Source organism: Motacilla alba, chromosome 4A, assembly GCF_015832195.1.
Source record: "Motacilla alba alba isolate MOTALB_02 chromosome 4A, Motacilla_alba_V1.0_pri, whole genome shotgun sequence".
In the NCBI taxonomy this organism is placed as follows: Eukaryota; Metazoa; Chordata; class Aves; order Passeriformes; family Motacillidae; genus Motacilla; species Motacilla alba.
Window position 1 is genome coordinate 7,083,593 of NC_052045.1, and position 26,534 is coordinate 7,110,126.

At 47.3% G+C, this 26,534-nt stretch overlaps 1 protein-coding gene across 1 annotated transcript in view; it reads left to right on the plus strand.

The window, feature by feature from the left end:
- The window catches only part of GPC3 (glypican 3), a 140,862-nt gene that overhangs the window by 63,715 nt on the left and 50,613 nt on the right, over positions 1-26,534 (plus strand). The window contains exons 3-5 of the mRNA XM_038123010.1: positions 1,483-2,177; positions 21,552-21,685; positions 24,395-24,520. Of these exons, the coding sequence (XP_037978938.1) occupies positions 1,483-2,177; positions 21,552-21,685; positions 24,395-24,520 (955 nt within the window). The remainder of the gene's footprint in view (positions 1-1,482; positions 2,178-21,551; positions 21,686-24,394; positions 24,521-26,534) is intronic.

Genomic DNA, 26,534 nt, shown 5'->3' on the forward strand with positions numbered 1-26,534 from the left:
GCATGCTGGGGTGGGGTGCAGCAGCAGCACCCTGTCCTTCCAGGCATCCCTGAATAAGGTGCACCCAGGAAGAAAGAGCTGGAGGTCCTGGAGATGTGATGGTCTTGAAGGCTCTTGAGTAAGCAAGAGGTTATGCAGGGCGAGCAGCAAGGCCCAGCATTGCTTGAGACAGTGTTGATACTGAACCCCTGTGGAGATGTGTCAGGCCATGCTCAGCTGCATTCCAGCCTTAACAAATGGGGGAGATAACTCTTATGGCTTTAAAAATTAAACATGCCCTTTAATTATTGAACATGAATAATTTTCATGCAAATTGAGCCAGGATGTGTGTTTCCAGAGTGACAGAGTTGAGAGCAGTTACATCGTGGGGTGTCAGTGACCTGTGAACTGAGAGGCTTTTCATTAATTTTAGCATTTTATGAATAGTACCCTGGAGGGTGGGACACGGGCTGGTAGAGCGAGGTGGCCAAAGAAAAAGACTTTTGTTTGCACTGATGGCCTCTCCTTCTGATGCTTTAAGATGCAGACTGGTGTGTGTGTGTGTAGGTATGTCGTCCTTATCTAGTGGGGTATGGATATTTGGGAAACCTCCTGATGAGGAGGGCTATAATTAAAGGAATAACTGTGGGGACTTCCCTGCTCACCTTGTGGAGGAGATGTGGGCTGAAAGTCCTAAAGTTTTGGAAGGTAGAGATGAGGAAATGAGTAGTAGTTTTTCCTAGCAAAATGACAGTCTCTGTCTAAAACTTGAATTTTGTGGGGCAACCTGATGTGTATGAGTGTTCCTAGCTGGGCAGCCACAGGTGGACTTGGCAGCGCTGCCTCTCAGCATCCTTTGGACAATGGAGCAGCTCACATGCAGGGCAGATGAACCATTGCATCTGCAGCTGAAGTGAACCTGGTGCATTTGGGAAAACTGCAGCACTGAAGGGGCTTTTCCAGTGGCTTTGAGGACACTTGGTGCAGGGTACCTGCTGGGGGTAGAGTCAGAATATTGTCTGTGATTAAACGCCTATAAATATTTTCCTTTTTGTAATGGAATGTCAGCATTTACTGTTTCCTAATTTTAAGCACTGTACAGTTTGTCAAACATTTATCTCTGCCTTAAATTAAGTCTGGAGATAGAATTCCTGTTAATTTCAAATCAATATGAAAGGGAGGAAAGAAAGAAATTGCAGTCTAGCCCTTTTCTTGAATCAATATTTTCTTTAAAAGCTGAAATGTTAACTAGATCATAGGTTGGTTTTTTTTTTTTTTGCCATTTTGAAATGTAGCTTCTGCTTAAAGAATTCATGCATTTCCCCTTGAAATTGCTGATGCTGGTGTTCTGCAGCAGGCACGGCTGCCAGCAGGTGTTTGACCCAAGGCAAGCAGGATGGGGCCAGCCCTGGCAGCAGTGATGTGGTGGAACATTATCCTCCCTGTTTCTGGGCTCACCATCTCTTAGTAACATTTTGTTGTTGTTGTTGTTTTGTTTTGCAGAAGCCTTTGAAATTGTAGTGCGGCATGCAAGAAACTTCACCAACAGCATGTTTAGGACCCACTACCAGAGCATGGGGCCCAGGGCTCTTAAATTTGTTGGAGAACTTTTTACTGACATCTCGCTGTACATACTGGGCTCTGACATCAGTGTCAATGACATGATAAATGAATTTTTTGACAGTTTGTTCCCTTTGGTTTACTCTCACTTGATTAACCCCGGCTTCCCCGATCCCTCTGTGGAAATGACCGAGTGTCTGCGGGCGGCCAGGAGAGACCTCAAGGCCTTTGGGAACTACCCGAAGACGATGATGACGCAGGTGTCCAAGTCCCTGCAGGCCACACGAGTCTTTCTGCAGGCTCTGAACCTGGGCATCGAGGTGATAAACACCACTGACCACCTGAAGTTCAGCAAGGACTGCGGGCGGGCGCTGCTGAAGATGTGGTACTGCTCCCACTGCCAGGGGCTGCTCCTGGCCAAGCCCTGTGCCGGCTACTGCGGGGCGGTGATGCAGGGGTGCCTGGCGGGCGTCCTGGAGATCCAGAACCTCTGGAAGGAGTACATCCAGGCTCTGGAGGGGCTGACCAGAGGCATGCATGGCGTCTATGACATGGAGCACGTCCTGCTGAGCCTGTTCTCCGTGGTGCGCGACGCCGTCGTCCACGCGCAGAAGAACGAAGGGAAGCTCTCGACAGCTGTGAGTAGCTCTCTGCAGGTCCCCAGGCTCTCTTGTACACAAATTGTGTTGAAACCAAGCTGTCCCTTTCCTCCTGCCAGCAAACCTGAAATGCTCCAATTAGCAGCCCCTTCCCACCCCCTTCTGATCTTCAAAAAAACTTTGGTAGCATTTGAAGCTGGTGTTTGCATGGCATGGGTTTCCATTAAGGGCTTTGCCTCTTTTCAGGTTTGTCCGAGCAGAAGGGTCTGGACTCACCCTGGGGTATGAGGCTGGGAGCTGAGATGTCCCAGCATCTTCAGTTTTCCCTGAGTGCTGTGCTTGTCCTGGGTAGCTCTGAAAGGCTGTCCTCCTCTCCAGGTGTCCTCTGCCTCCTTTAACATCACAAAAATGTGCCTCCAAATAGATGCCAGGCAGAGGCATGTGCTGTAGCATCCCCTGATTTACCAAAGAAGAACTGATTCTCCATCTTTTAGTAACTCATTCCAATTTTGGGCTGCATTTAGTGAGATTATTTCTTATTTTTACTTGACTCTTTAAAAACGCATTGTGGGGATTTCTCAGCATCCTGGGAAACTGAGGCTGTCATGCTCTGAAAATCCTGCTGCTCTGTTTGAACACCAAGGACAAATGTAGTGTGATACAATGGTGCTTGTTCTGCAGAGGAGATTTTTCTTGAGACACAACTGAGCTGCTCTGTGTAGGTAGGGAAGATTTGGAGACAGGGCAAAGGTGCAGGAGTGTTGTAATAATTTGCTTAAAACCAAAGATGATTAAAATCTGACACGGTTTCCCTGTTATCTGCTTGTTCCTGCTATTCTTGACTCCTGTTTACAAAAGAGCTGTCTTTATGTAGGTCACTGTACTACTTGCACTGTAAGTAACTCTTATCTTTTTTGGGGTGCACCATGGAAATGGATCAGCTTATGGGCTTTGAGCTGTGTGGCACTGAGCCAGCAGCACTCTGTGCTGTTCTTGTGCTGGCTTTGCTCTGCCACCACACTTGTGCAGGCTGTGAAACATCGTGGTGGCACTCAGGTGGTTTCCCACCCAGGAAGTTTGGCTCACATGGCAAAGCTTTCTCCACTGCTTGGAAGGGGTTTAGGGACCAAATTAGACTGAGCTGGATTGCTCTTGGGGTGCAGTGACCAGGAGGAGTCTGTGGCTGGGCTGGGTGTTGGGCAGCTGGGCAGATGAACCCAGGCAGGACTTGTGGGCAGCATGTTAAGCTCCAGGGTACAGTGCAGGACAGTTTTTCAACCTGCCTGAGTCCCTGTGTGCAGAAAATCACTGTTTTACAGCAGCCTGCCAAGCACTGCTTGTGCAGGGAGGTTCCAGCTGACAGTCAGGAGCAGCAGCTCTGCTGCCACAGAGCCAGGGGAAGTTCTCCCATCAGCCAGAACCATCAGTCAACCCTCTCTGGAACAGCAAAGGAGCAGAGATGTAACTGTAGATTTACCTTGAGTTCAGGTGAGATGGAGAATTCATGTTACAGTTGATAATGACAGAAAACCCAGCTCAGCTCTAAGCCCAGCTGGCATTTCCAGGGCAGTAAGAAACAAAACTTACTTCTATATGTAGAGTGAACCTCTCAAAAGATTTATTGACATATTCAGCTGTGAGCAAAAGCATCCAACATGTTTTCCGTCACTGAGCCCCCGTGTGTGTAGGTGCTAAGGCAGAGCAGAAGCATTGTGTGTGTGGGCTGTGTGCCAGGTTTTGTGAGCACAGACCTGGGCATTGCTGTAGGGTCTGAAAGGATCAGTGTTTGTTCTCCCATATCTTTCTTTTATTGGCACAACAGCAAAAATGCACACTTTCTTGGAGATGTCCATGTATGCAGTGAATAAACATGACTGTCCCTTATATTAGTGAATATTGACACCTTGATCTGGCTACAGAGATTGAGTTTGTGGCAGGACAAGTAGATGGAGCGCCACTAAAGTCAACACAAAGCAGTAGAGCTACAATCTGCCCGTCCTCTGCCAAACCAGAACATAAATTGACTTCCTTTACAATAAAAAGTACTGGGCATTACAAAACCATTCAGTGCTCTTGTACTTGGTAAAGCTGTTGGAATTCATTAGTGCCATATGTAGCTAGGTACTTACTTAACCATGACTCCTCTTGATTGTTTAATACTTCAGGGATTCGTTTCTTTGCTCTAGAGACTTTTTTGCATTATTGGAGTGAAAGAGAAAAAATCCAAGCCAAACAAGCCAGTTGCCTGGCAATTGTCACCAAAAAAGGATGGCCACTGGGTTTTTGAAGCTTGTTTTTAAATCACTGATGTTGCTCAGCTAAGGGTTTTATGTCAGACCTGAGCCCAGAGCAACTTTTTTTTTTTTTTTTTTTACAAGTGAGGATATGAGCTGTTCAGTGGAGAAATAAGGCAATAATGGAAGCATGCAGTATTGCAGAGGGCTGGCTCTAAGAGCTGAGCTGCATCAGGACCTGGGGTAATCTGGGGTAAATATCTTTGTAAGATATCACTTTGTAAATGATAGAATACAACTTTTTTTTTTTTTTTATTTAGCTGTGCTATGATGAAAGTTTCTCTGTTAAACTTATCAGCACATATTGAGTTTCAAAGAATATACCTGGAAGCAAACAGTTATATTTACTGTAATTCTGTAAATATGATTGTTTTTAGACACTGTAGCCATACCAAAGTATGAAATGCCACAGGGGTTTTCTTTCAAAATGTGGGTTTTTACACTTGCCCTGGCTTCTCATATCGTCTGATTTTATTACTGACCTTGGCCACCACTGCTTCTGCAGGCAAAGTACAGTTCACCTGCATGGTATTAAGAATAATGACAGGTTATTTAATTGTCATTAAAATCCTCTGGAATTATGGAAAACTTATCTTCCATGCCCATAGTGGTTATACCATGAACAACAACACTTCTGCCCTTGCCTGTCCTTTGGGCTTCTTTAATTTTTCCCGGCATTGGAGGCATTTCTGCAGCAGTGGTTTTCCCTCCTGGTATTTCAGATCCTCAGGCTTGTTACCTGACTGAGCATCTTTTCTCCATGTGGTTGTTCCTTTTTCCCCTTTGCCACCCCTCAGGCTGGGTGTGGGCATTCACACACAGACCTGGACCCAAAGGGCTCATGAACTTAAGCTCCAGAGGTGCTGCAGAGCCTCCAGGTGGGTTTCTGAGGAGCTCTACAGGCCCCAAGAGGAGGAAGTCATGCTGCTGTAAATCTGCTTTTGGAAACTGTGTCTCCAGGCATGTGTTTAAATGGGAGCCTGTGTGTTGTTCCAGGTCTGCAAACAGCAGTGGAGAGCAGTGAATTCAGTAATGTGGCAGTAAACAGTTCCCATCCCAAGCCTTGCTTTAGTAGCTAATTTGTCAGCCGTGGTGTGTTAGGGCTTTATTATTTCTACAATTTGTCTGCTTAAAAACTTCACCCCTAAAACCTGCTATTAAAATACTTTATCAAGGAGGCTGACTCTCAGGGCACACTGGGAAAAAAATTGCTGTCTAGGTCTATATCTGTATTAATTTACTAATCTCCTACCTTTTCCCTGGTTGCAAATCTGCCTAGTATGTCCACCTCTTGGAGATATTTTAATCACGAGTGTAGGGAAGAATGATTTTAGTCAGTCTCTGTGCTTTTTACCACAAACCAAGACAACTGGGAGAAATGCAGTACAAATAAGCTTAATAACATGTTCAACCCAGCACCTCCAAAACTGAATGCTTTCTCTCTTATTGGAATTACAAGGGCAGTCAGGGGGTCTTACATAGGTAAAAGTTGACCTCCTCTGAGGTTGGAATTACAGAATGGTTTAGGTTGGAAGGGACCTTGAAGATCATCTGGTCCTGACCCCCCTGCCATGGGCAGGGACGTCTTCCACTACCCCAGGTTGCTCCAAGCCCTGTCCATCCTGCCCTTGAGCATTGCCAGGGATGGGGCAGCTACAGCTTCTCTGTGCCTGTGCCTCACCACCCTCACAGTCAAGAACTTCTTCCTAATACCCATTCTGAACCTCTGTCAGTGAAAGCCCTTCCTCCCTGTCCTATCCCTCCATGCCCTTGTACAAGTCCCATTCCAGTCCCACTCTCTTGGAGCCCCATCAGGCCCTGGAAGGTGCAGTGAGGTCTCCTGGCATCTTTCTCCTCTCCAGGCTGAACAGCCCTGACTCTCTCAGCCTGTCCCCATAGCAGAGGTGCTCCAGTCAGCTTTGTCACCCTCACTCCAACAGGTTCATATCCTTCTTATCTTGGGGGGCCTTGGAGCTGGAGGAGATGCTCCAGGTGGGGTCTCACTGGAGTGGAGGGACAGAATCCCCTTCCCTCACCCTGCTGCTGCCCCATTTTTGGTGCATCCCAGCTGCCCAGCCCCTGCTGCTCCCCTTGCAGTTGTTTGTGCAGCTCTACCTGCAGCACATTGCCCGGAAAGGGAAGAGCAGGGAGCTCAGCAAAGTCTTTTTTTTTTTTCCTCACTCAGAACTGATGACTGAGTTTCTAGAAAATCCTAATAAATTGCAAAATTAACCAGAGCTTTGTTCAACCACTTGCACTCGTCAGGAGGAGGGAAGCAGAAAGGTGTCAGTGCTGTATGGAAACAGCATGCAATTCCCAGTGTGCTTGTCCTGTGAGCAGATCCCTGCAGCTTTACTTTCCTGCAGGCACCTTTAAAAGACTGTTTAGGTCTGGGTTAATACAGCTGTGCTGCTGGGGTGCTGTGGAGGTGATGCCATTGTGCAGGCTGGGTTTGATGTTATCCCAAAGCTGAAGTGCTCATCTCCCCTGGCTCAGGGGGAGTGCTTGGTGTGAACCCAGCTCTGATGGCCTTGGGAAGCCTCAGAGTCAGGAAAACTGGACCCTTGTTTCTCTAGATTTTTAGGGAATCCTGGCAGGGAATTCATGAGTATGTTGTAAAGATAGCGAGGTGCTTTGGTTGATTGTAGCACCACAGAAACATTGCTGCAGTGTGTGCTCAAAGCAGCAGTTCCAGCAGATAACACAGGGCTGAAAATCAGAATATGTGAATAAAGGGACTTTTGGCACCCAGGAATGAAAATTTCACCTGTTTCCATACACAGATTTAGTACATTTGTCAGCACAGTGACGCCAGGCTGGTTTTCCCCAAATACTGCGCAGGAGCTGCTTTGGGGCCATCTCACCTGGTGACTTGCTGGAAGCTGCTTTGCTCAGCAGGTTGCACTGGCAGGGAGCTCTGGTGAGGTTTCCTATCTGCTAATGGACTTTTCTGTCTGTACTAGGGCTGGCAAGAGCTTTGTGGGGAAAGCTTTGAAATTACAGCGCTGTTTGCGAAGTCCTTCCCTCTGAGACGCCGAGATCGGTTTCTTTGTACTTTTAATGTGGGTTGCTTTTTGTTGGCATCTCTCCTGGGAGAGTCAGCTGGATGTACAGCCTCTGTATTTTCAAGTTCTTTATTGGCAAAGTTTAATCCTCAGGCTATTCTCTAATACTCTCTGGTAGCTAGCTCCATTTTTCACTTAAAGCTGGAAATACAGGAGAAGTTTTGGTTTTCAGTCATCTCAGACCCCCTCAGAACTATCCCAAGATGTGTGTATTGTGTATTTTGTTATCAATTTTGTGATAGGCAGTGTAAGGTGCCTGATAAGCGTGTTAAAGCAAGCATCTGTTCCCCCTGCAGGATGAAAATAAACCTTATTATGAGGGCAGTATCAGCAGCATTCCTGTTCCTGTGAAAAGACCTTGGGAGTATTATGATTAGTTGTCTGAAGAGGTTTCAGGTGGAAAAGATTTTCTGACGCTTGGGGTAGCATATGGCAAAGCACTGAATTTCAAGGTGTTGATTTTGAGCTAGAAAGCCCCAGGTTGGTGGCTTGGCTGGTACTGAGGGCATAGGGGCAAAAGCTATTAATGCCTGCATTTTTGTAACCCAGTATCAACAATTTTAATCCAGCTATTTTGGCACACTGCTGCAGGACTTAAATCTCTGCTTTAGTATTCAAATATGCAGTAGCAAATTAGGGGCCTCCATCTCATTCTTGGAGGGGACTTTGGCATGAATGCTCTTGACCATCACTTCCCTCTCTAGGGGAGTGGGACTCAGAGGTTATTCTCAGCCTAGTGAAAGCTTTTCCTCTTGTCTGGCCTGGGGAGGGAGACCACTGGTGTCTCAATTAATTAATTAATTAATTAATTCACTGCTAGCAAGAATTTTGCCTGTGAGGATGCAGGGTAGCGTGTCTTTGGTCAGGGTTGTCCTTTTCCAGGGTGGCATGCTGGTGTGCCCTCCTGCTTGCCCTGGTGGCATGGCAAGGCTTTGAGTCAGTTTGTCACTGAACTGGGTCTGGATAAAGCAGACTGAGTGTGTGGAGCTCTGCAGAGCTGCTGGGTGGAACCAGTGGCCAGTGATGGCCTGTCAAACCTGTCACTGCAAAGCCAGAGGAGGTGCCACCGAACATCAGCAGAGGTTTAATTTTAAAATAGCATTTGATTTTGCTTCTATCTGTAAATTTTTTTATTATACTCTTCTTTTTGTTCTCCCTTTGTCCTTTTAACTGGATGTGTTCTGGCCTCTGAGATGTGCCATTTCAAGGGAATTTGCAGTGAGGCCTTTATTTTAAATAAAAAGTAGAAGGCAGCTGCTGACAGTGCCCCTTCCTCCCTGCATGCACACATGGAGCATCCTTTGACAGCATGTTTGATGTCCAACCCAACTTTGCACTGAAGACCACAGGAATCTGTTTGTTGACTTCAGTCTTGAGACAGATCACTTGGCTGGCGGCAACTTCATCCCCACTACTCTGCAGCTCAAATAGAGCTTTTTAAAACTGCTGCATTTTATGGGTGGGAATATCACAGAGCACCCACTGAGCCTGGCTTGATCTCCCTTCAGATCACGTTGGCTGCATTGCAAGTGAGATGCACACAGGTTTGTGTGTGGTGGGGTGTCTTGCGTCTTTTCCAAGCTGAAGTCAGAACAAGCCTAAAGACCTCATGCAGATTAATTACTGGTTCTGTGTAGCTGTCTGCATGTACTGTGCCTTGGTGTGTTCCTTGTTTTCGTAGAGGAACTAATTTGTTGTTTTGCAACTGGCTCCCGAGTGTTTAAAAAGATATTTGGTTCTGAGATGCCCTGGCATCAGTACAAAGAGCTCCCAGAGTTAGTGGGGCAGGATACAGTCTTAACAGCTGGAAATGAGGGTACACAGCTTTGCAGTGTTTTGCAGCTTTCTTCACTGCACAGAACAGCTTCTTTTTTTCTGATCTCTTTTCTTTTTCCTGGCTCCCATCACAGCTGGCTTGGAAGCTGGACCTGGGATGCTTTGGGATGTAGGAGAGGAGGGAGCTGGTGGTCATGCCATGCAAAGCATTGAGGGATGGGATGTATGGGGTGCCTTCAAGCTTTGAAATTTCAGGCTGTCTGATTTTTAAATAAATTGCAATGGTCAAGGACATTTTGGGAGGTCTTGAAATAGATTGGATTTAAGCAGGGAAAACAGTTTCGTTTCACAGATCACAGCATCAGAAAGTTCCCTCCGTGTGACTTTGAGGCTTTGTCTACATCAAAAACTGTGGGAGAGGTGCTGGCCAGGGAGGAGCTGCCCCTCTGAACAGGGAGGGTTGGGGGCACAGCCCTTTCACTGGGCTGTATTCGCAAATGAGCTTTGCAGCTGAACTTCCTTCAGAGTTAAACTTGCCTCATGCTCTGGGTCCTTGCTGATATTTAGGTTTGGTTTACCTGAAGGATGCTGCAAGCTGGTGCATGACAGAAACAGGAGAGTGATAGGTGTGGGCTGATCCCCCTGGCTTCTGAGGAGCCTGCGGAGGAGTGATATCCATGGCATGACCTGCCTTTATTCTTACTTAACTCAGTCCCTCCAGACATGCCATTGCCCTGGACACTTACTGTGGAATGGTGGAGCTGCCTGTGGAATTCTCTGTTAAAACTGCCCACACACCTTTCTTTTACCAGAGAGATTAAACCCCTGAGCATCAGCCCTGCAGACACGGCTCTCTGCTTGCTGCCCAGATTGCTGCAGCCTCCTGCAACCCCCGTTAACACAGATGCTTTATTAGCAAAATGCATTCTGGCCCATTTCCTTTCCTGAAGATTTTTATCCTTGCTTAGACCCGCAGCTTTGCAGCCGGGAGTTGTGCTCACCAATATCCTTCTCCCTGTGCTTTTTACGCTAAACCCTCTTTTGGCCTCATTATCCGCGACTGCGGTTTGCGCTCGGGCCTGCGCCCGGGGTCATCCACCGGGCATCCTTCATCTGAGCAGCGCTGAGTTTACTTCCAGTGACAGTAACCCCCGTGAGTGCTGCTGCCTTAAAACCAGAACTATCTCTGCCATTAGCAATGCTGATGAATGAGCCAAGAACAAACCAGAAACTTAAAAGCGACCCTCTGCAAAGCAGGAAGGGTGCCCAGAGCTGCCCGGGCGGAGCAGCCGTGTTTTGTTTCGCGCCGCGGAGGGTGAGGGGCTGGGTTGCAATGAGTGGTTTGCTTCATTTTGAATTCTCTGCCTGTGTGTGGTGCTGTGAATTATATCATTTTTTGCATCTTATTGTAAAGTGGCTTTGAGGTACCAGGCATGAAAGATGCTAAATACGTTTTGCTGGGGAAAAAAATTTCAACAAACAACTGAGGCAGATTTTTCATCCATCTGCTGCAGCAGTGCACCCCTCGTTGCTGGGTCCTCACTGCCCTATCAGGTCACTGCAAAAAGGACTGGTGGCCTTTTCCATCCCTACCTGTGGTGTTACCCCTCTAATGAGCCCCCGAGGGCACGGAGCCTGCTTTCAGTAGGTGAAGTTTGCTGCTAACTGCATTATTTTCCAAAGATTTGTTTAAGCAAGAGCAGGCTGGCTGCAGAAAGCTGTGCTGATAGCCTACAGCTAGTTGAGCAGAGTTACTTCTGCTTAAAAATAAAAAGAAAAGAAAAGGCAAGGCAGCTGTTGGCAAATTTTGCAATTCTTTATGCAGGTGTATCTTTCTAACCTAAATCAATTTTCTCACCCAATTCTCTTCCATGCTACTGGCAAAGGTTGAGATGATGCTCTGAGCCAGTGACCTGGAGAGAACCAGCTGGAGAGCTGGGTGGTTACTGAGGATAACTTGGGGGTGACTGATGTGCTCTAAGTTACGTCTTTCTGAAGCTTATTAACTCCTGGATTGCACATATTGATCTGTGTCACTGTACAAATAAACCTCGTGCTGCTGCTCTCCAGAGAGCAGAGTGCAGGTATTTCTGGAGATACCCAGCTGCCTGTGCTGCTATCTCAGTCATCCATGCTCTGTCTCCTCCCTGAGGGATGCCCCAAAAGCCATGGAGCAGAGGGCAGTGGGGCTGTGGGAGGGGATGCTGTGGTGGCTCTGGTGAGCAAAATGTCACCATGAGCTCAGTGCAGATGGGCCCAAAAGGGTTTGCCCAGCAGAGGCTAAAAAACATCCAGGAAGGTCATCTCTGAGCCTTGCTTCATGCAATTCCCATTGTTTGGAGCCAGAAGGAAATGTAGAAACTTTCCTCCTGTAGATTTGGGTACAAGGTGTTTTATCTTTTCCATGAGTTGGGGAAATTCCCAGCTTGCAACTTGCAAGGTGAGTGGAAAGTAATGGCATTAAACAAAAATTCATTACACGTGTTTAGTCAGTTTTTTCCCCATCTAGTGATTCTCCTACCTCATTTTGGAATTGTTGTATATCAATGTTTCAGAATTCACTTCTCATAATCAAATACTAGTCCTCTGTTTGATGCTGTTAATAAAGGTGTTGTGATAAAGTCAGATTAATTTAATTTCTGCCTGCAAAAACCTATTGTTGAATGAGTCCCTTTAATACATTAATCAGACATACAGCATTGTAACAAGGTTAAAAGTGCACACCGATTTCCATTATAAAGATATTCTCAATCAGGCAGAAACTAATCAAATGTTGTAAGTCATTCTGTAATTCAATTGTTCTAACCACAGTACATGTAAAAACAAGATGTCTTCCAACAAAGTCTCAAAAAAGCCCTGCAGATATTTATATCTTTATAGAAAAGAATGATTTACATTTTCAATAAGCCTTATTTGTCTTTGGGAAAAAACGTAATTCCTTTATCGAGCAAAAATCTAGTGGGAGCCTTTTTACCTTGTTTGCCATGTTTTGGGTATATTATCTTGGTGCTGACCCGTAATTGGATTAGGTTAGGCCTGACTGTCAGGGAGAAAAATTTGCTATGGATCTGGTAGCTTCAAAACTAAGAAAGAATCAACAGATGAAGTTAAAAAAAAAAAAAAAGAAAGAAAGAAAAAAGAGCACAGGGCCCTTGGCCTTGAGTGGATTAATTTTACCAGCAGCTAATCTCTGCTGCATGGAGCTGTTTTTACCATTTTCCCTGAATGATAATTATTATGTTTCTCTTTTAGACTTTCACTGGGGAGGTCCATGGCATGGCCATGGGGAAAGCCTCATGCTCCCCTTGCCAGGAGCTGCATAACGTGTGAGGTTGTTCTGAGCTTTGCTGGAAAACAAATGCTTGTAATTTTTCTGCTGAAGAGATTCAGCAACTTCACTGTTGAAATGATTTGGAGAGTTGAGGTGGCTCCAGCCTTGTTGTCTTAGCAGAGACTGGTGTTTGGAAAGAGAAAGGTGGATGGAGGGAGAAAATAGTTGCTGCTGGGGGGATTATTTCTATATGAAGGTTAAAATAAGTGGGGTGATGGTGAGTGGGGAGGAATGGGGAGTTCCAAACCCTTTGGGGTAGGAAGGGTTTTCATTCACCACAGGAAGGGAGAAGGGCATTTTATAGCAAAAAGTACTTAGAGGTGTAAAAAACCTTTGGGATGGTTTCAGTATGAGCATTTATTGAAATACAGGTCTGAAAAGCTTGTGTGTACCTGTGAGCATGGTCTGTGCAGGCTGCAAAACAGGCATTGCCTTTTACCTGCTTGTTTTGATATCACCAGTTCCAGCAGATTTAGTGGTAAGCCCCATGTGCTCTATTTTAAATAAGTATTACACTTGCTATTGGATTGCTGAAAGAGAGAGAGAGAGAACTAATTAAGGAGATGGGATATCATCTGTAAATTTTTCTTCCCTGAGATTTTATGAGCAGTAATTTGAAAAGAGCCATATTAAAGTCATTCAGGAACAAGTTAATGCTGCGTTTCTGAGAATATTGCCCTTCTACTCAAAGATTATATTAAAGAATAAACAGTGTACAGTAGCTAATTGCTGGCTGACACATTATAATGGCTTTATACTTCCAAAATTGAATCGGTCTGGTTTAAGGGAAAAAAAAGGGGAAAAGTAATGCAGCAACTTTTTAATTATTTAACGAAGTATTTCTCAAAGAATAATTGAATCTGGGCTCATGGCTGCAGGGGGGAAGAGAGACTGGTAGGTATTGACCACATTTGCAACCCAGCTGACACGGCTGCTGTTAAATACCCTGTTACAGGCTCTGACTCTGGCTTGTGTTCCAGACTGATGGCAGATATCTGTTTTTCCTCTCTAAATTAGGCTGCTAGGAATTTATTTCTCTGGGATTGTTCCTTTCTGTAGTGCCGTAGGCACAAACACGGTGTAACATTAAAACCCACAGAAATCTGCCAAGGAAACCGATTAGCCCGTGGAAGGAAAATAACAAGCACGTGGTGATTGCCTGGAGCTGTCGTGCTGCCTGCCTTTGCCCAGTGAGGCTTTTTTTAAGATCTTGGTAAAAACTGGCGATCCCTCAAGCCAATTCCTTGTTTCCCAGTCTGTTGTGATGGGGTAGATTTAATAGCCTGCAATAGGAGGGTCTTCTAGGGTCCCATAGTAGCAATTGTGTTAGAGCATGCATGGAGTGCAGTTGTATAATTAAACTGTATTTAGTATCCTTAGCAGAAGTGGGCTCTGCTGCCTTGAGTCCTAATTTTCTGTCAGGTTAGATGAATCAGTGCTAATGTTGAAATCAGCTGTTTGAATTGGAGCATCTTCAGCTTCCTCGGGGAATCAGTCCCAGGGGCAGAGCAGCAGCCTGGGGTCAGGATCAGCCGTGTCCCCCACCTCTGCTGTGCTGCTTCCTTAGCCACGAAGCACCTTGGGGGTGTGGGGCTCCACCAGGAGATGGGCTCTGGGTACTGCCACCTTCTGCTCCTGATCCTGCCTTTAGTCAGTCTAACGTGTTCTGGTTTTCTCTGGATTTTGCTCCATCTTCCCTTTTGCTCTGCTGTAACCTTCCAGGCAAGGCTGGCTTCTCCTTCCAAGAATAAAGTCTTAGTTTCGTTGTCTAAGAAATATCAGATTGCACAGATCTAAGTTAAAACCATAATGGTGCATTAGTATGCTGCAGGGCCCTGTTCCAGGAAATGTCTCCACATAGGAAAACTGCTCAAGTGTGTGCCAAAAATTAAGCAAATGATTTTTTTCTTGATTCTCCCAGTTGGTTGGCTGGGTTGGGTCTGAGCCCTGGCTGGGGCTACAGCCGCCTGCCCTGCGGTTTGCTGCTGAGGTCCAACCATCCAAGCTGAAATACCAAATTCTCTGTTAAATACAGAATTAGCAAAATGCTGGAGAGAAAGGCTGACTTGAGAAGTTGTGCCTTAATTATATGTCATGGATTAGAAAGACAGAAGGAACAACTGTGATCATTTAGTCCGACTTCCTCTCTACCTATAAATAACAATAAACAGGCTTTTGCTGAAACACAAAGCTGCTTTCTTTGGTGGATTAAACACTCCATGCTGGGGACGCCAGAGAGAAGAAACATCTTGTTTGCATTATTTTATGTAGGTTTGAAAGGGCTTGACTCAAGCTGAGGTCACGGTTCCTTTGAGAGAAAGGACATCCTGTGCTGGGAGAAGCTGGGTCAGTGCAAGGGTTGGGACGTGGTGGGACACTGTGGAGGTGCCTTGTGTGCTGCAGCACTTGTGTGGCCATCACACCCTCCTGGGGACAGGGTGGTGTGTCCCAACAGGAGCGGTGATTGGAGCTGCAGTGGTTGTCTCTTTCCCGTTTAAGCCATGTGAACCCTGACACAGCACGGGGATGGGCAGATGGAAATCCTGCAGCTTCAGCAGTGGCACCAAGGATTGAAACCCATAAAAAGTCTCTTGTGCTCCCCGCTGCTCTGCTGAGTGGTGTACCCTCACCCTTGTGCAGTCTCTGGGGTAGAGTGATGGTGTAACCACGCCATGTGTCAGACCTGCCAGCTGCTCTGTCACCTCTGTCACATCGACACACGTGGCTGTGTGTGGAGCCCATCCTGCTCCTTGCCCTGAGAACCAGTCCCACCAGTCCTCTAGGGCCCTGTGTTTGTGCTGTGACAGTGACCCTCTGCAAAGTATTTTGTGATCCCCTATATGAAGGATGGCAGTCAGGATTTTGAGCTAGATAATCTTTAGGGCCCTTCCAACCCAAACCATTCTAGGAAAAATTAAGTTATATTTACTTTGAAAAATGCCTCCTTAATGCCTCTGTGGTTCTGTAGCAGTCTGAAGGGGCTGGTCTTCAAGCCAGGTGATGATGGCCTTCAGCACAACCTGGTCTGGTGGCTGCAGGGCTCCCTGGGTGTTTGTAGCCCGTGTCTGCAGCATGTGTTGGGCGCCACCGCGGGCACTGGTGTGACAGGCACTCTGTTATTTTAAGCATTAGTGTTTGTGTGCATTTTACACATTATAGTTTTGCATTATTTAGGGATGATGCATTATTAAACGTTCTCCTCAGCACGGAGAGTAGGTCGCTTCCTCTGATTCCTGTCTCTGCATGAGTGAGTTAGGATGCTGTCTCTTATGCAATCCTTGCAGTCTGAATAATGGAGATCGTAATACTATAGAGCTGATTAATAACATTTAGTACTCCATTAATGAGGAATTTTGTTGGAGTGTTCATTGAAGACATCTGTGTTACCATACTCAGTTTGTTCTTTCTGCTTGAGTGCCTGGAACCAGAAGAACAATCATTACTTAGTTAATAATGGTGTGCTTCCTAAGATAAAGGCTTGTAAATTCATTTTTATGCCCATAATCACATTTTTCTGCTGTGAGAAGAGTGGGGGAGCTGGGAATTGTCTCTTTCCCATCTTCCTGACAAAATGTATCTAATGATTAGAAGCATATAATAAGAGTGTTTGTCCTAGCCAAATGTTTCTCCACTCCTGTTAATCAGCATTGGTCTGAGAGCGCAGCGCCGTTTGTGGAAGGCGATGCAATCACTGGGGCAGTGTGGCAGATTTAAATCAGTAATAAAAGCCCTGGGGAAATTAACAAGACAAAACATTAACCACAGACTAAACATTAACATATATTAGCATTTTTATTACACCTGTAGAAATGGTAAATGTGCTTGGTTACTACTATTAAAAAGTTTATGTTCTATCCCACATCATCGCAATGTATATTTTTGGTTTAAGCCCTTTAGAATTTAATTAAGCGGAATTCTGTAGCAGCACTTGAGTAATAGACTTCAGGTTCACTTTTATGGTGACTTTGAAGATAAACGGGGCACAAATGCGATCTTTATAATGCTAATAAGACTTGTGATGTGTAGTGGAGCAGGTTGTTAAGAAAGAATTGGGGAAGAGGCACCAATTCAAGCTGCTGCCTTACTGAAGCTTTCAGCCTCACTGGTCAAACTGGGCTCCAGCACTGAAGGATGCTCGGGGTTTAGTGGGCATCAGCTGGTTCCTCCAAAGACAGCATGTCTGTGGTGTCCTGATGTTCTGTGCATTCTGTAGCAGATCACCCTTTCAGAAGCCATGTTCAAATAAATTATAATAATTGATCTCTTTTCAGTTTGACGTGTGGCTTCTCCCAAAGGAAACTCACGAATAAGTATAAAATGACTTAAGTGAACTCCAGAGAGCAAAAGAGATTGTGGGAGGAAATCTTCAAAAATGAGGCCATCCCCTTGAGGGGAAAAAAATACTGTGTCTTCCTGGAGAATGGATCTATAAGCAGAAGAATTCATAGAAAAGACAAATGGAAACTCCATGTAAAGTTTAAGCAAAGATCAAATACAGCAAACTCTCCTTTAGAGCAGAGTGGAGCTCCTGGGCTGAATGAGAAGTGGCAGCAGCAGGTATCCAGCAGTGTCTAATGCAATCCCTTCTTGTCCAAGGAGAAGCTGATTAGCTACTTTTTGTCTTTTTTTCCCTCTTCTAAATCATCTAAAAAATTACCTTTACAATGTTCTTAAAAGCAAAGCTCAGATTGTCACTGAGGATCCCAGTGTGCTGCTTTCCAATCCTTTCACCCCTGATTTCCTTGCTGATGTGCAAGATAAGATGTTTTTGCCCCATGTGGCCACGCTGCCTCCTGCCTTGGCAGCAGCAGAGGTTCATCAGGAGCCTCAGTGGTGTCAGCAATGCCATCCTGCCAGAGCCAGGCCGGGGGTGCCCTCCATCAGCTGCACGGAGGCTGTGATGCTTTGCACAGAACCTGCTACTGTGGTCACTATTTCTTTGATGATTAACCCCAGTTATCCCAGTTTCCGTGGGCTGCCGGGTACCCACGTGGATCAGTGCAGTGCTTTACACCCATGCATCAGCTCAGCTGCAGCAAATCTGATCCCTGCAGTCCTCAGGCACCTCTTATCTTAAATTAATGGGGAAGCCTTAAAGTGGGCTGATAGTGCTGCTCCATTAGCCTTGTCCCTGTGCTCCTCTCAGATCAATGTTCCTCTAAAGCTGAGCCATGCCAGGCGTGCAGCCCCCGGGGTGTTGGGAGCCAGCTGCTTCCCCACCGGGCACCTGCCCAGCCCGGCTCTGCTCTCTCCCTGTGGCTGCAGGACAGGAGTGGAGCAGGGGGTAGGGGTCTCCTCAGAAGGCAAAGTGTTCCCCTCCTGGCCTGGGTCACACTCCTCATGGAGGAGGCTAATTAAATCGGGTAATTAGTGAGTTTGTTACTGAGCTGGGGCAGGGTAATTTTGCTTGGGCTGTTAAAGTGTTGGTGGCTTTGGGTGTTTGTAAAAGCTCAGGGCTTTGGGGAGGTTTTTCTTGCCTGGTGTCCCCTTGCATCAGTTTTTCAGTGGCCTGGCAGATTCTTTTAAAAGCAAAGTCCAGCTCCTGTTGTCTAAAAAACGCTCTGGCGTTTGATTTACGTAGTCATTTTTTGGTGGCTTAATGTGTCAAGCTTCAGCCTATTCTGCATTAAGGCAGAGCTCTTGCTGACCATACTTTAGATAAGGGCTGGTGTATATTTACAGTCCCCCTGGTAGTGTGGGGAGCCCAAGGAGAAGAGCCAGTGGTTCTGTTCTGTCAATTTGCTTTGAATTTCACAATGATATCTGAGTGTTGGAAGGAAACCACTTGTTAAACTCTGTTACTTGATACAAGTTTGGTAATTGGATTACAGATGCTTTTTTCCTTTTGTTCTCCCTCTTGCACCACGGCGCTGGGGAGCTGACTGTCCTTGCTCCTGCCAGAGCAAGCAGTACCTGGAGAGCTGAATCGTCACACTTGTTAATCCTCAAGGTCTGAGCTTGTATCTATCCCTTCTCTGACTGCCACATAGTGGCATTTTTCTTTTCTTTTTGGAGCCTGCTTTAAAATGGCAATGGTTAGGAAGAGACTGGGAAGCTGTGTTCATGTGTTCCTGAGCCTGCAGTGTGGACTCAAAAAGAGGGAAAGATTCAAAGAGGATTTCTGAGCTGTTGTCCTAGGACTGCTTGTGGCCCAGCAGACTTTGGCAGATGGTTTGTGAAATCCTTCCCTCCCCCAAAAAGCACACACGATGCCGCCCCTGCAAATGAGCAGGCAATCTGTTACTTCTACTTTCACTCACTTTAAAATAAAGTTCAAATCTCAGCCGGATTTTTGTTTCACTAAAGGGTGACAACTGTTTCACTGTGACTTCACAAGATGGGCTCCAGGGTTGGGATTTTTTCCTGAAAAGGTTAGTTAGTGCTTGAATAAATACATAAGTGAAAACTTGGTGGAAAGTTTGAGCAGTGCATCCTTCTATCTGTAAAGATTTCATCTGCTGTCCCGTGTCACCGCTAACACAATCCTGTTTGTGGTTTCATCCCACAGGAGGGATGGCTGGACTTGGTGATCAGTGATTTAACTTGATGATCAACCATTGAACTCGATGATTGTAGAGGTCTTTTCCATCATTCATTTGATGGATCTTGGAGCCTTGGTACCCAGATGCTGTGTGGGGCTGTGAGGATGCAGCTGAGCTGCAGCTCCTGAGCAGGACTTGGGAGCAGAGGGGCTGAGCTCCCTCCAGTGCTGGGTGGCAGATGAAGCATCCCCACTGTGCTGGGTCCCTTTGCTGTTTGAAGCACGCTCTCTGGTGCTGCCATTGTTCATGCTGTCACTCTGACCCGACCCTCCCATTCAGTGCCTCTGCATCCTTGGGAAAAAGCCTTGATCCTGGACTTGCTCTCCTCTCAGGGTTTGATAGGTTTTGCCAGCTGAAAACTGGGCTTTGGAAAGGGATTGGGGGGATTTTCAGAGAGCTGGGGAGAATCAAAGGGAGTCATCCCTAAAGTGTCCGACCTTTTCCCACTTTTCCACTTTACGTGTCCATTCAGAGCCTGGGTGCAGTGATGCTGCTTTGTGGTACTGCTTCCTCTATACTCACTGTCCTGGAGCTTTTGTGTATCTTGGGTTTCCCTGGAGGAGGTTTCATGCAGGTCTCATCTCTGACTTGGGCAGAGGAAAAGCCCACAGAGCCCCCCTGAGCATCCTGACACTGTCCTGCTGGTCTGCCTTTCGCAGGGACAGTGGCACCAGCCAGTATAGAGCATGGGACATCCAGGCCCATTCCACACTGGGGGGAATCTCAGATCCTAAATGCCCTTCTCCAGGTCTCCTGCTGTCCTGTGATTTCCTCCTATTCCTGTCTGCTTGCATCTGGGGACTATGCCGTAAATGTTACGAGAGGGATGAGTGCTAACAGAAAGCCCAAAAGGCAAAGAAAATAGCCCAAAATGTGATCCATTTTCTGAATCCCTCCCTCCCTCTGTTTTTGAAGCCTGCCAGGTGATTTAGGAAGGGCAGTGGGGCTGATACATTCTTATGCAAAACTTGGTTTGGCAAGGTGCAGCCAAAGGAGGACAGAAGAGGAAAAACCAGGTAAGATGCTGCAGAAACTGCTCCCCTGGCAGCTGCAGGAGCAACTGCTTTGGCAGAGGAAACTGCAGGTGCAGAAGGACTGGTGGCAGCATCTCTTCCCACCATGATGTGAGCAGAAACCACAGCTCCCAGGAGGTTTCTGTTTTACTCTTTGTTGTACGGCAGCCTGAGCAAACAAACTGTGCTGCTCTTGATAATGAAAGAGGTGACATTACTAATTTATTTGCCCACCCAAATGTAGGATGTAATAGAACAGAATTAATCTCTTCTCTTTACACATCAGATGCTTGTAGCTTTGGGTGGCAGGTGTGCTTTTAACCTCTGGTGTGCAGCTCACTGGGATTGCCTTGATTCAACATGGTGTGGAGATAAATGAGGTGCTGCAGGGAGTGGGCATTTTATGAGTGTGTGGTTGGTCCCAAGCCTGAAGGTGGGCAGTGGGATGAGAGTGAGGGTGGTGGTGTTAGCTGTGGTGCCTTCGTGGTCCCAGCAATCAGCCAAGCTCCTTTCACAAGCCAGCACGGATGAGTCCTGCAAGAGCAGCACAGGGTGGATCGAAAGGAGACTTTGACAGTGGTAGTGGTGCCACAGGGGGACAGATGTGCCTTGGCAGTGTCCCAGAGAAGGAAAGGGTGGCAGACCCATCCACAGCAGGGACTGCAGCAGTGGCCACTGCTGGGTGAGTCTTGGGACAGTGGCCATGCAAGAGAGCTTGAATGAGGCGCTTTGGATTCCTTCCCTCGATGCTGCAGGCAGTTCCCAATAATCTGTATGCTAATGAGCTAATTTGTGCCATTAGCAGAGCCCTGGTAATCAGGGCCTCCCACAATATGACTGGGCTGTGGCCCCAGCGCTTGCTGTATTTTAGACCCGGGGTTTTTTAATTAGTAGTGATGTGTATGATGCTCATCCCTGGGTGTTTGCAGTGCAGTCTGTGCAGATGCTGAGCTACCTCAAGGTGCAGAACCAGGGTCTTAGGATTTTCCTTCAGAGGTGAGGTGTTTCCTAAAAGTCTTGACTAGAGAGCTAGAGTGCAGAGTCTTGAGATGCTGTGGTGTTCAGGAAGGAAGGAGCAGGGAACACCTCGAGACCCCTCCTGCCAGCCTAACTTTAACTTGACACAGGAAGATTTGCCTGTCCCACCTGCAGCTCAGGGGTTTTGATAGCCACAGGGGCACTTCAGTGACATTTTGCTTGAACCTTCCTGCACTCCTTCCCCTTTTATACAAAAGCCAGGTTGTAACCTTAGGACAGAACTTTGCTTTCAGGTGCTTGCTGAGCTCTGAGCAAGATAGGGATGATGGGATGGCAGCAGCTCATGTGCAGGTGCCAGTGTGCATCTCAGCTGTTTGCCTGCACTTCTCACACTGCTGTGTTTGTGTTTTCCAGATCAGCCGCTTGTGTGGCCACGCTCAGCAGAGGCAGATTCGATCAGCTCATTATCCAGAAGACCTTTTCATTGACAAGAAAGTCCTGAAAGTGACTCACGTTGAGCAAGAAGAAACTTTGTCGAGCAGGAGGAGGTGAGAATGCTCAGGCTGAGTGTGGTGCCTGCTGGATGGGCCTGCAGGAGCAGCCACCATATGGAATGGCCCTGCGGAAGCAGATGGAAAAGCTCCTTATTTCCCTTACCCCTAAATCTGGCTCTGAGCATCCGAGCTGCTCTGTGGTGGGCTCTGAAGTGCAATGAGGTGTCCACATGGGTTTTCTCACCTAGTGCACCCAGGTTAATACACCAAATGCCTTGTCTGGGTTTCTTGGGCTCTGCTATAGTGTCTGAAATACCCACAGATGTAGTTATAGATAGAAATGGTCACTCCAGATTGAATTGTTACGTATTATACTGTGTGTAGGTAAGAGGAATGCATCTCTTTTTTTTTTTTTTTTTTAGTGTTTTATGGTAGTTCAGAGATGTTAACAGCCTTTTACTGAGTATTTTCAAAGGAAGCAGATGCCTCTACTGCTGGCACTGCACCCTGTGCTTCCTTCCTTGTGTAACTAGAAGCTGTAATTAAGTGAGCTCTTACTAATGTGTCAGGGAGCAGCATCTCCTCTCTGGATCTGAAAACACACCCAGGGATTCGCAGTGCCTTTACTTCTGTCTTGAATAAAAGAAAAAGTCCCTGTGGAAGTGAAACGAGCAAGCTGGGCAATTTTTGAAGCTGGCAATAGACTGAGTTGGGTGGATTTCTCTCTGAAGACTAACAGGGCCACATTCTTGATCCTGTTCCCATGAGATACAGCACCAGGGCTTGCATTCCTCCCTTGTCTCAACATGTCAGAGGTTACACAGCCCAGGCTCTGACAGAGATGTCCTTTGAAGACTCTGAGTGCTCGTGAAATCTGCTGAGATGAATTACATGGGTTCATACCTGCAGATATGGAGGAGTTCCTCCCTGCCCTGCAGGGAGCTCTGCTCCCCAGGAATGTTTCCTTCTGCCTGCTCTCCCCAGCTCTGCTGGGGTTTGTGGAAGAGGCACAAGGCAGTGCCTAGGATGTGAGGAGCTGAGTGCCATGGGCAGTGAGGCTTCTGCTTGGGGTTTGCTGTAACTGATGATCCAGGTCTCACCTCATTTTGGCTTTCCAAGTGTTGGCTGCACCTCTGCCCCACTGCTAGTGCAGGGGATGGATGCAGGAGGTGGCTCACACAGGAGGCGACTGCTTGAAGCATCCCTTGGATTTGTGCAGGGGCTGTAGGCTGAATTCCCACCCTTTGGAGGGGTTTGGCTCATCAGGCAGAGCTGTCCATTTGCACGGGCAGTGACAGACGGGTCGGTGCACAGGATGCCCTGGGCGGTCAGAGGCAGGGACCCCCTCGCTCCCCGGGCTGCGGCTGTTCCTGCGGGGCTGTGCCAGCCCCAGCACGACAGGAACACGGTCCTGGGCAGCCAAAGGCAGCGCAGAGCACAGCCTTCCTTCCTTCCTTCCTTCTCCTTGTGTCGCCTGCCCCCAGCTGGCTGTCGCGGGCTCTGGCTGGAGAGGGAACCCACGGGATCCCAAAGCAAGGAGGGATGGAGGGAGCTGGACACCCCTGCACACCAAACTGCCTGAGACTGCTGGGCAGCTCCCCACAGCTGGCAGGGCATGGGTAACCCCCTGTACAGCACCCAGGGGATGCCCCGAGAGTGCTCCCTGCTCCAGGTGCTAATTCCTCATCATTCCTCCCAGGCAGCAAGGGGAGTGAGCAATACCCCCTTGCCAAAGGGGGAAATGTGCTGAAATCAATCAAGACAAGTGTGAGGCCAAGCCTTACTGCCTCCAGTCCCTGCTATTCATGTTGTCTTATTTTTGGTGCTATTTACCTAATTATATCTGCTGCTATTCCCTGGTGACAGCTGCTGAGTGTTCCTGAGGGATCAGACCTAGGCTGGGGGGATGTCACATCCCTCTCCAGAGCCTCTGTTATTTCTCTGGAAACATCAGGGATCCCATGGTCAGCCTGTATTTGGGTCCTCTGGACCACTGCAGGTGACCAGCTGGAGATCCTTGTTGCTGGGAAGGGAGGGCACAGGGCTGGGATGCAGCCTGATTCACATCCCCTCTGTTGGTGCAAGCACTGCTCCTGCAGCTCCTCTTGCCTTCCTGCAGCAGAGCCATTTTGATGTTTGTAATCTGCCCCTTTGAATGCAGACTGTGACCCCATGGCCAGCCCAGTGCATCCCTTGAAATCGTGTCCCTTTGATGGTGCAGCATGAAACACAGCCTTAGCCACGTGTACAGGTCTGTGCTGAGAATGTCAGCTCTGGTCTACCACCAGAAATGCCACCTGCCCTCACAGCAATGCTGGATGGCCAATGTCAGCCAGAATAAGCCCCTGAAGGGCCTCTGTTGCTTTCTGAAGAGCAGAGGGGACACTAAAGCCTGCGCCCTTGCTGCTCAGATGTACCCCATGGATGTGTGGCCTGAGCCAGTGGCACCTTTCCTTAGGTGCTGTGAGAGTGCAGAGACTTTTGTCTGGTGCAAAGTTTGGCTGAGGTTCTGCTGCCCTCAATCTCTCCCCATCACCAGCAGTTTTGCCCTGGGAAACATGGGCTCAGTCCATGACTGAATAACATCAAGACAAAACACAAAAAGCTACTTTGGTTCGGAAATAAAACTGATGCTTTGTGGTTTGTTTGCACCTAGCTGCTTTAATGTTGTGTTTGTGTGGCTACCTTCAGTGGTTAAAATGCACCAACCTCCTCTTCTCTTCTTCTTTTGACTGAGCAACCTTTTCTCTCCCTTTCTTCCAGGGAACTAATTGCAAAACTGAAGTCCCACAGCAGTTTCTACAGCAGCTTGCCAGAGTACATCTGCAACCACAGCGCTGCCGTTCAGAATGACACCCTTTGCTGGAATGGACAAGAAGTCGTGGAGAGGTGAATCACATCTCCCCTGCCCTTCTTCTCCTCCTTTGCCCTCCTTCTCCTCCATCCTGCTCATCTTTTGTTAACCAGGCACAGGAGCAGTCTGACCAGGGCATGACTTGCACCCTCAGGGTCCTTGTGCGGAGCAGGAGTCCAGCTGTGCTGCAGCTCAGAGGTTTGTGTGAAGTCTGCACAAATACAAGTGGTTGTGTGCTGCCCTCCACTGAATTTTCTGCATAGTGAAAATGCTGCATCCATGATGGGCTTTGGTCAGCGTGGGCCAGAGACAGGAGAGCAGCAGCAGCTTGACCCTGCTCCCATGGGAGAGTGCGCCACAGTCCAGGGATGGCTCCTCTGGAGCAGCAGCAAGGGCGTTGTCCCCATGCACTGCAGGGGCTGGGGATGTCTCCAGCCAGGCTTGGTGCCCTGATAGCAGGACAGCATGGTTGGCATCCCCTGCCCCACCCAGGGAGAGTCAAGGAATATTCCCTTGTTCAATTTCTCCTTGCTGTGGTGCTCAGCTGGAGGGGGTGAGGACCACTGAACTCTGGTGGTGCCACTGCTGCCCTCTGACCACCTTCCCACCACCGAGTCCTGGCTGTCCTCCCTGGATAGAGCCATAACCACCAAGGTCCAGCTTGTGCTGTGGCTGCTTTGCCCTGCCCCACTCACCATTTCAGAGGATGTACTGGTGGTAATTGAGGTTAACAGAGGTAGGCATGTGCAGGATTCATACCATAAAGAGGAAGGAAGTGTTAATAGAAATGGAGATTTTTCTTGCAAAAAATGCCCCTTGGGAATGTTAAATAATGTGGAAATAGAACTTGGAAATGTTTTTTATAATAATACATAAATCTCCTCTAATCACCCTACTTTGCAAAGCATCCTTTGCTGTTAAGTAGTTTGCATAAGGGAAGAAATAGAAATAAGATCAGGAAGTGGTGAAACGTTGAGATATTAATTATGACTTCTTGATCAGTAACTTCAGGTGGTAATTAGCCCGTACTTGCAATACTGACCTGAAACACTGAATAGACCAAAATAGCATCAAACTCTATTTTGAAAAAAAATGACTCAAGATCTAAGATCACAGGCTTAGTAAAATGTACTTACGTTGCCTAAGGAAAAATGTGTCCTCTATTGGTACTTATTTCTGGAAAATCTTGGGTTTCCATGCCTGAGACATTCAATTGGAAAGAAAAGGATTATTTCAATATTATATCACTGCTTGTTAATTAAAACTTCTAAAGCAGGGCTATAAACACTGCAGCTCTGGAGAGGGGGAGCTGGGGTGAGGTCTTGGCTTACAGCAACTCACTGGGGTCACAGCCAGTGGCCTTGGTCGGGGTCCTGCTGGGGTCGCAGCTGGGTGAAGTGGTGGCAGTGTTCAGTCCAGATCCTCCTGAAATGTAAGTTCAGAGCTATCTGCAGGTCCAGCATGACTTCGGGTGATAGATGGCCTTCAGCTTTCTGCTAAGAATACCAGGGGACTGTTGTGGGCACAGTGTGGCACGTCTCGTAGGTGCCATGGCATGCAGGGGGGCAAGGCAGGGAGAAGATAAAGTCTGTGTGCATGAAGGGGGCACCAAGATTTCAGCCCCTGGCTGCTGAGTTAAGGAATAAATCCTCTACTGCACTTGAAGAGCCTGTGCCTTTCCACTCTTCTCCTTGCCCCCTCTGAGCTGTTGCACAGATGTCACCACCTCTGCCAGCTCCTATGAAATATTAGAAACAGTTCCCTTACAGATATTAGAGATTTTTGCTGTGAGCAGGGAGACTTCAGCTAAATAGAGCTGAGCTGAGATAGTGGTCAAGGGTGCTCTTCTCCCAGGACCCACTTGCAGAATGTTTCAAATGGAAAGATGTAGTTGAAATGTAGTTAAAATGATCTCTACACTGGCTGCTTCATGCGCTTGGAATTCCCAGCTTGGCATCTCTTTCAGAGTGTCTGGGAGGATTCCTGAAAATCAGGAGCATGTAAGGTAACAGTGCTCGAGTACCCCAAGCTGCCAGTTCCTTTATTTCA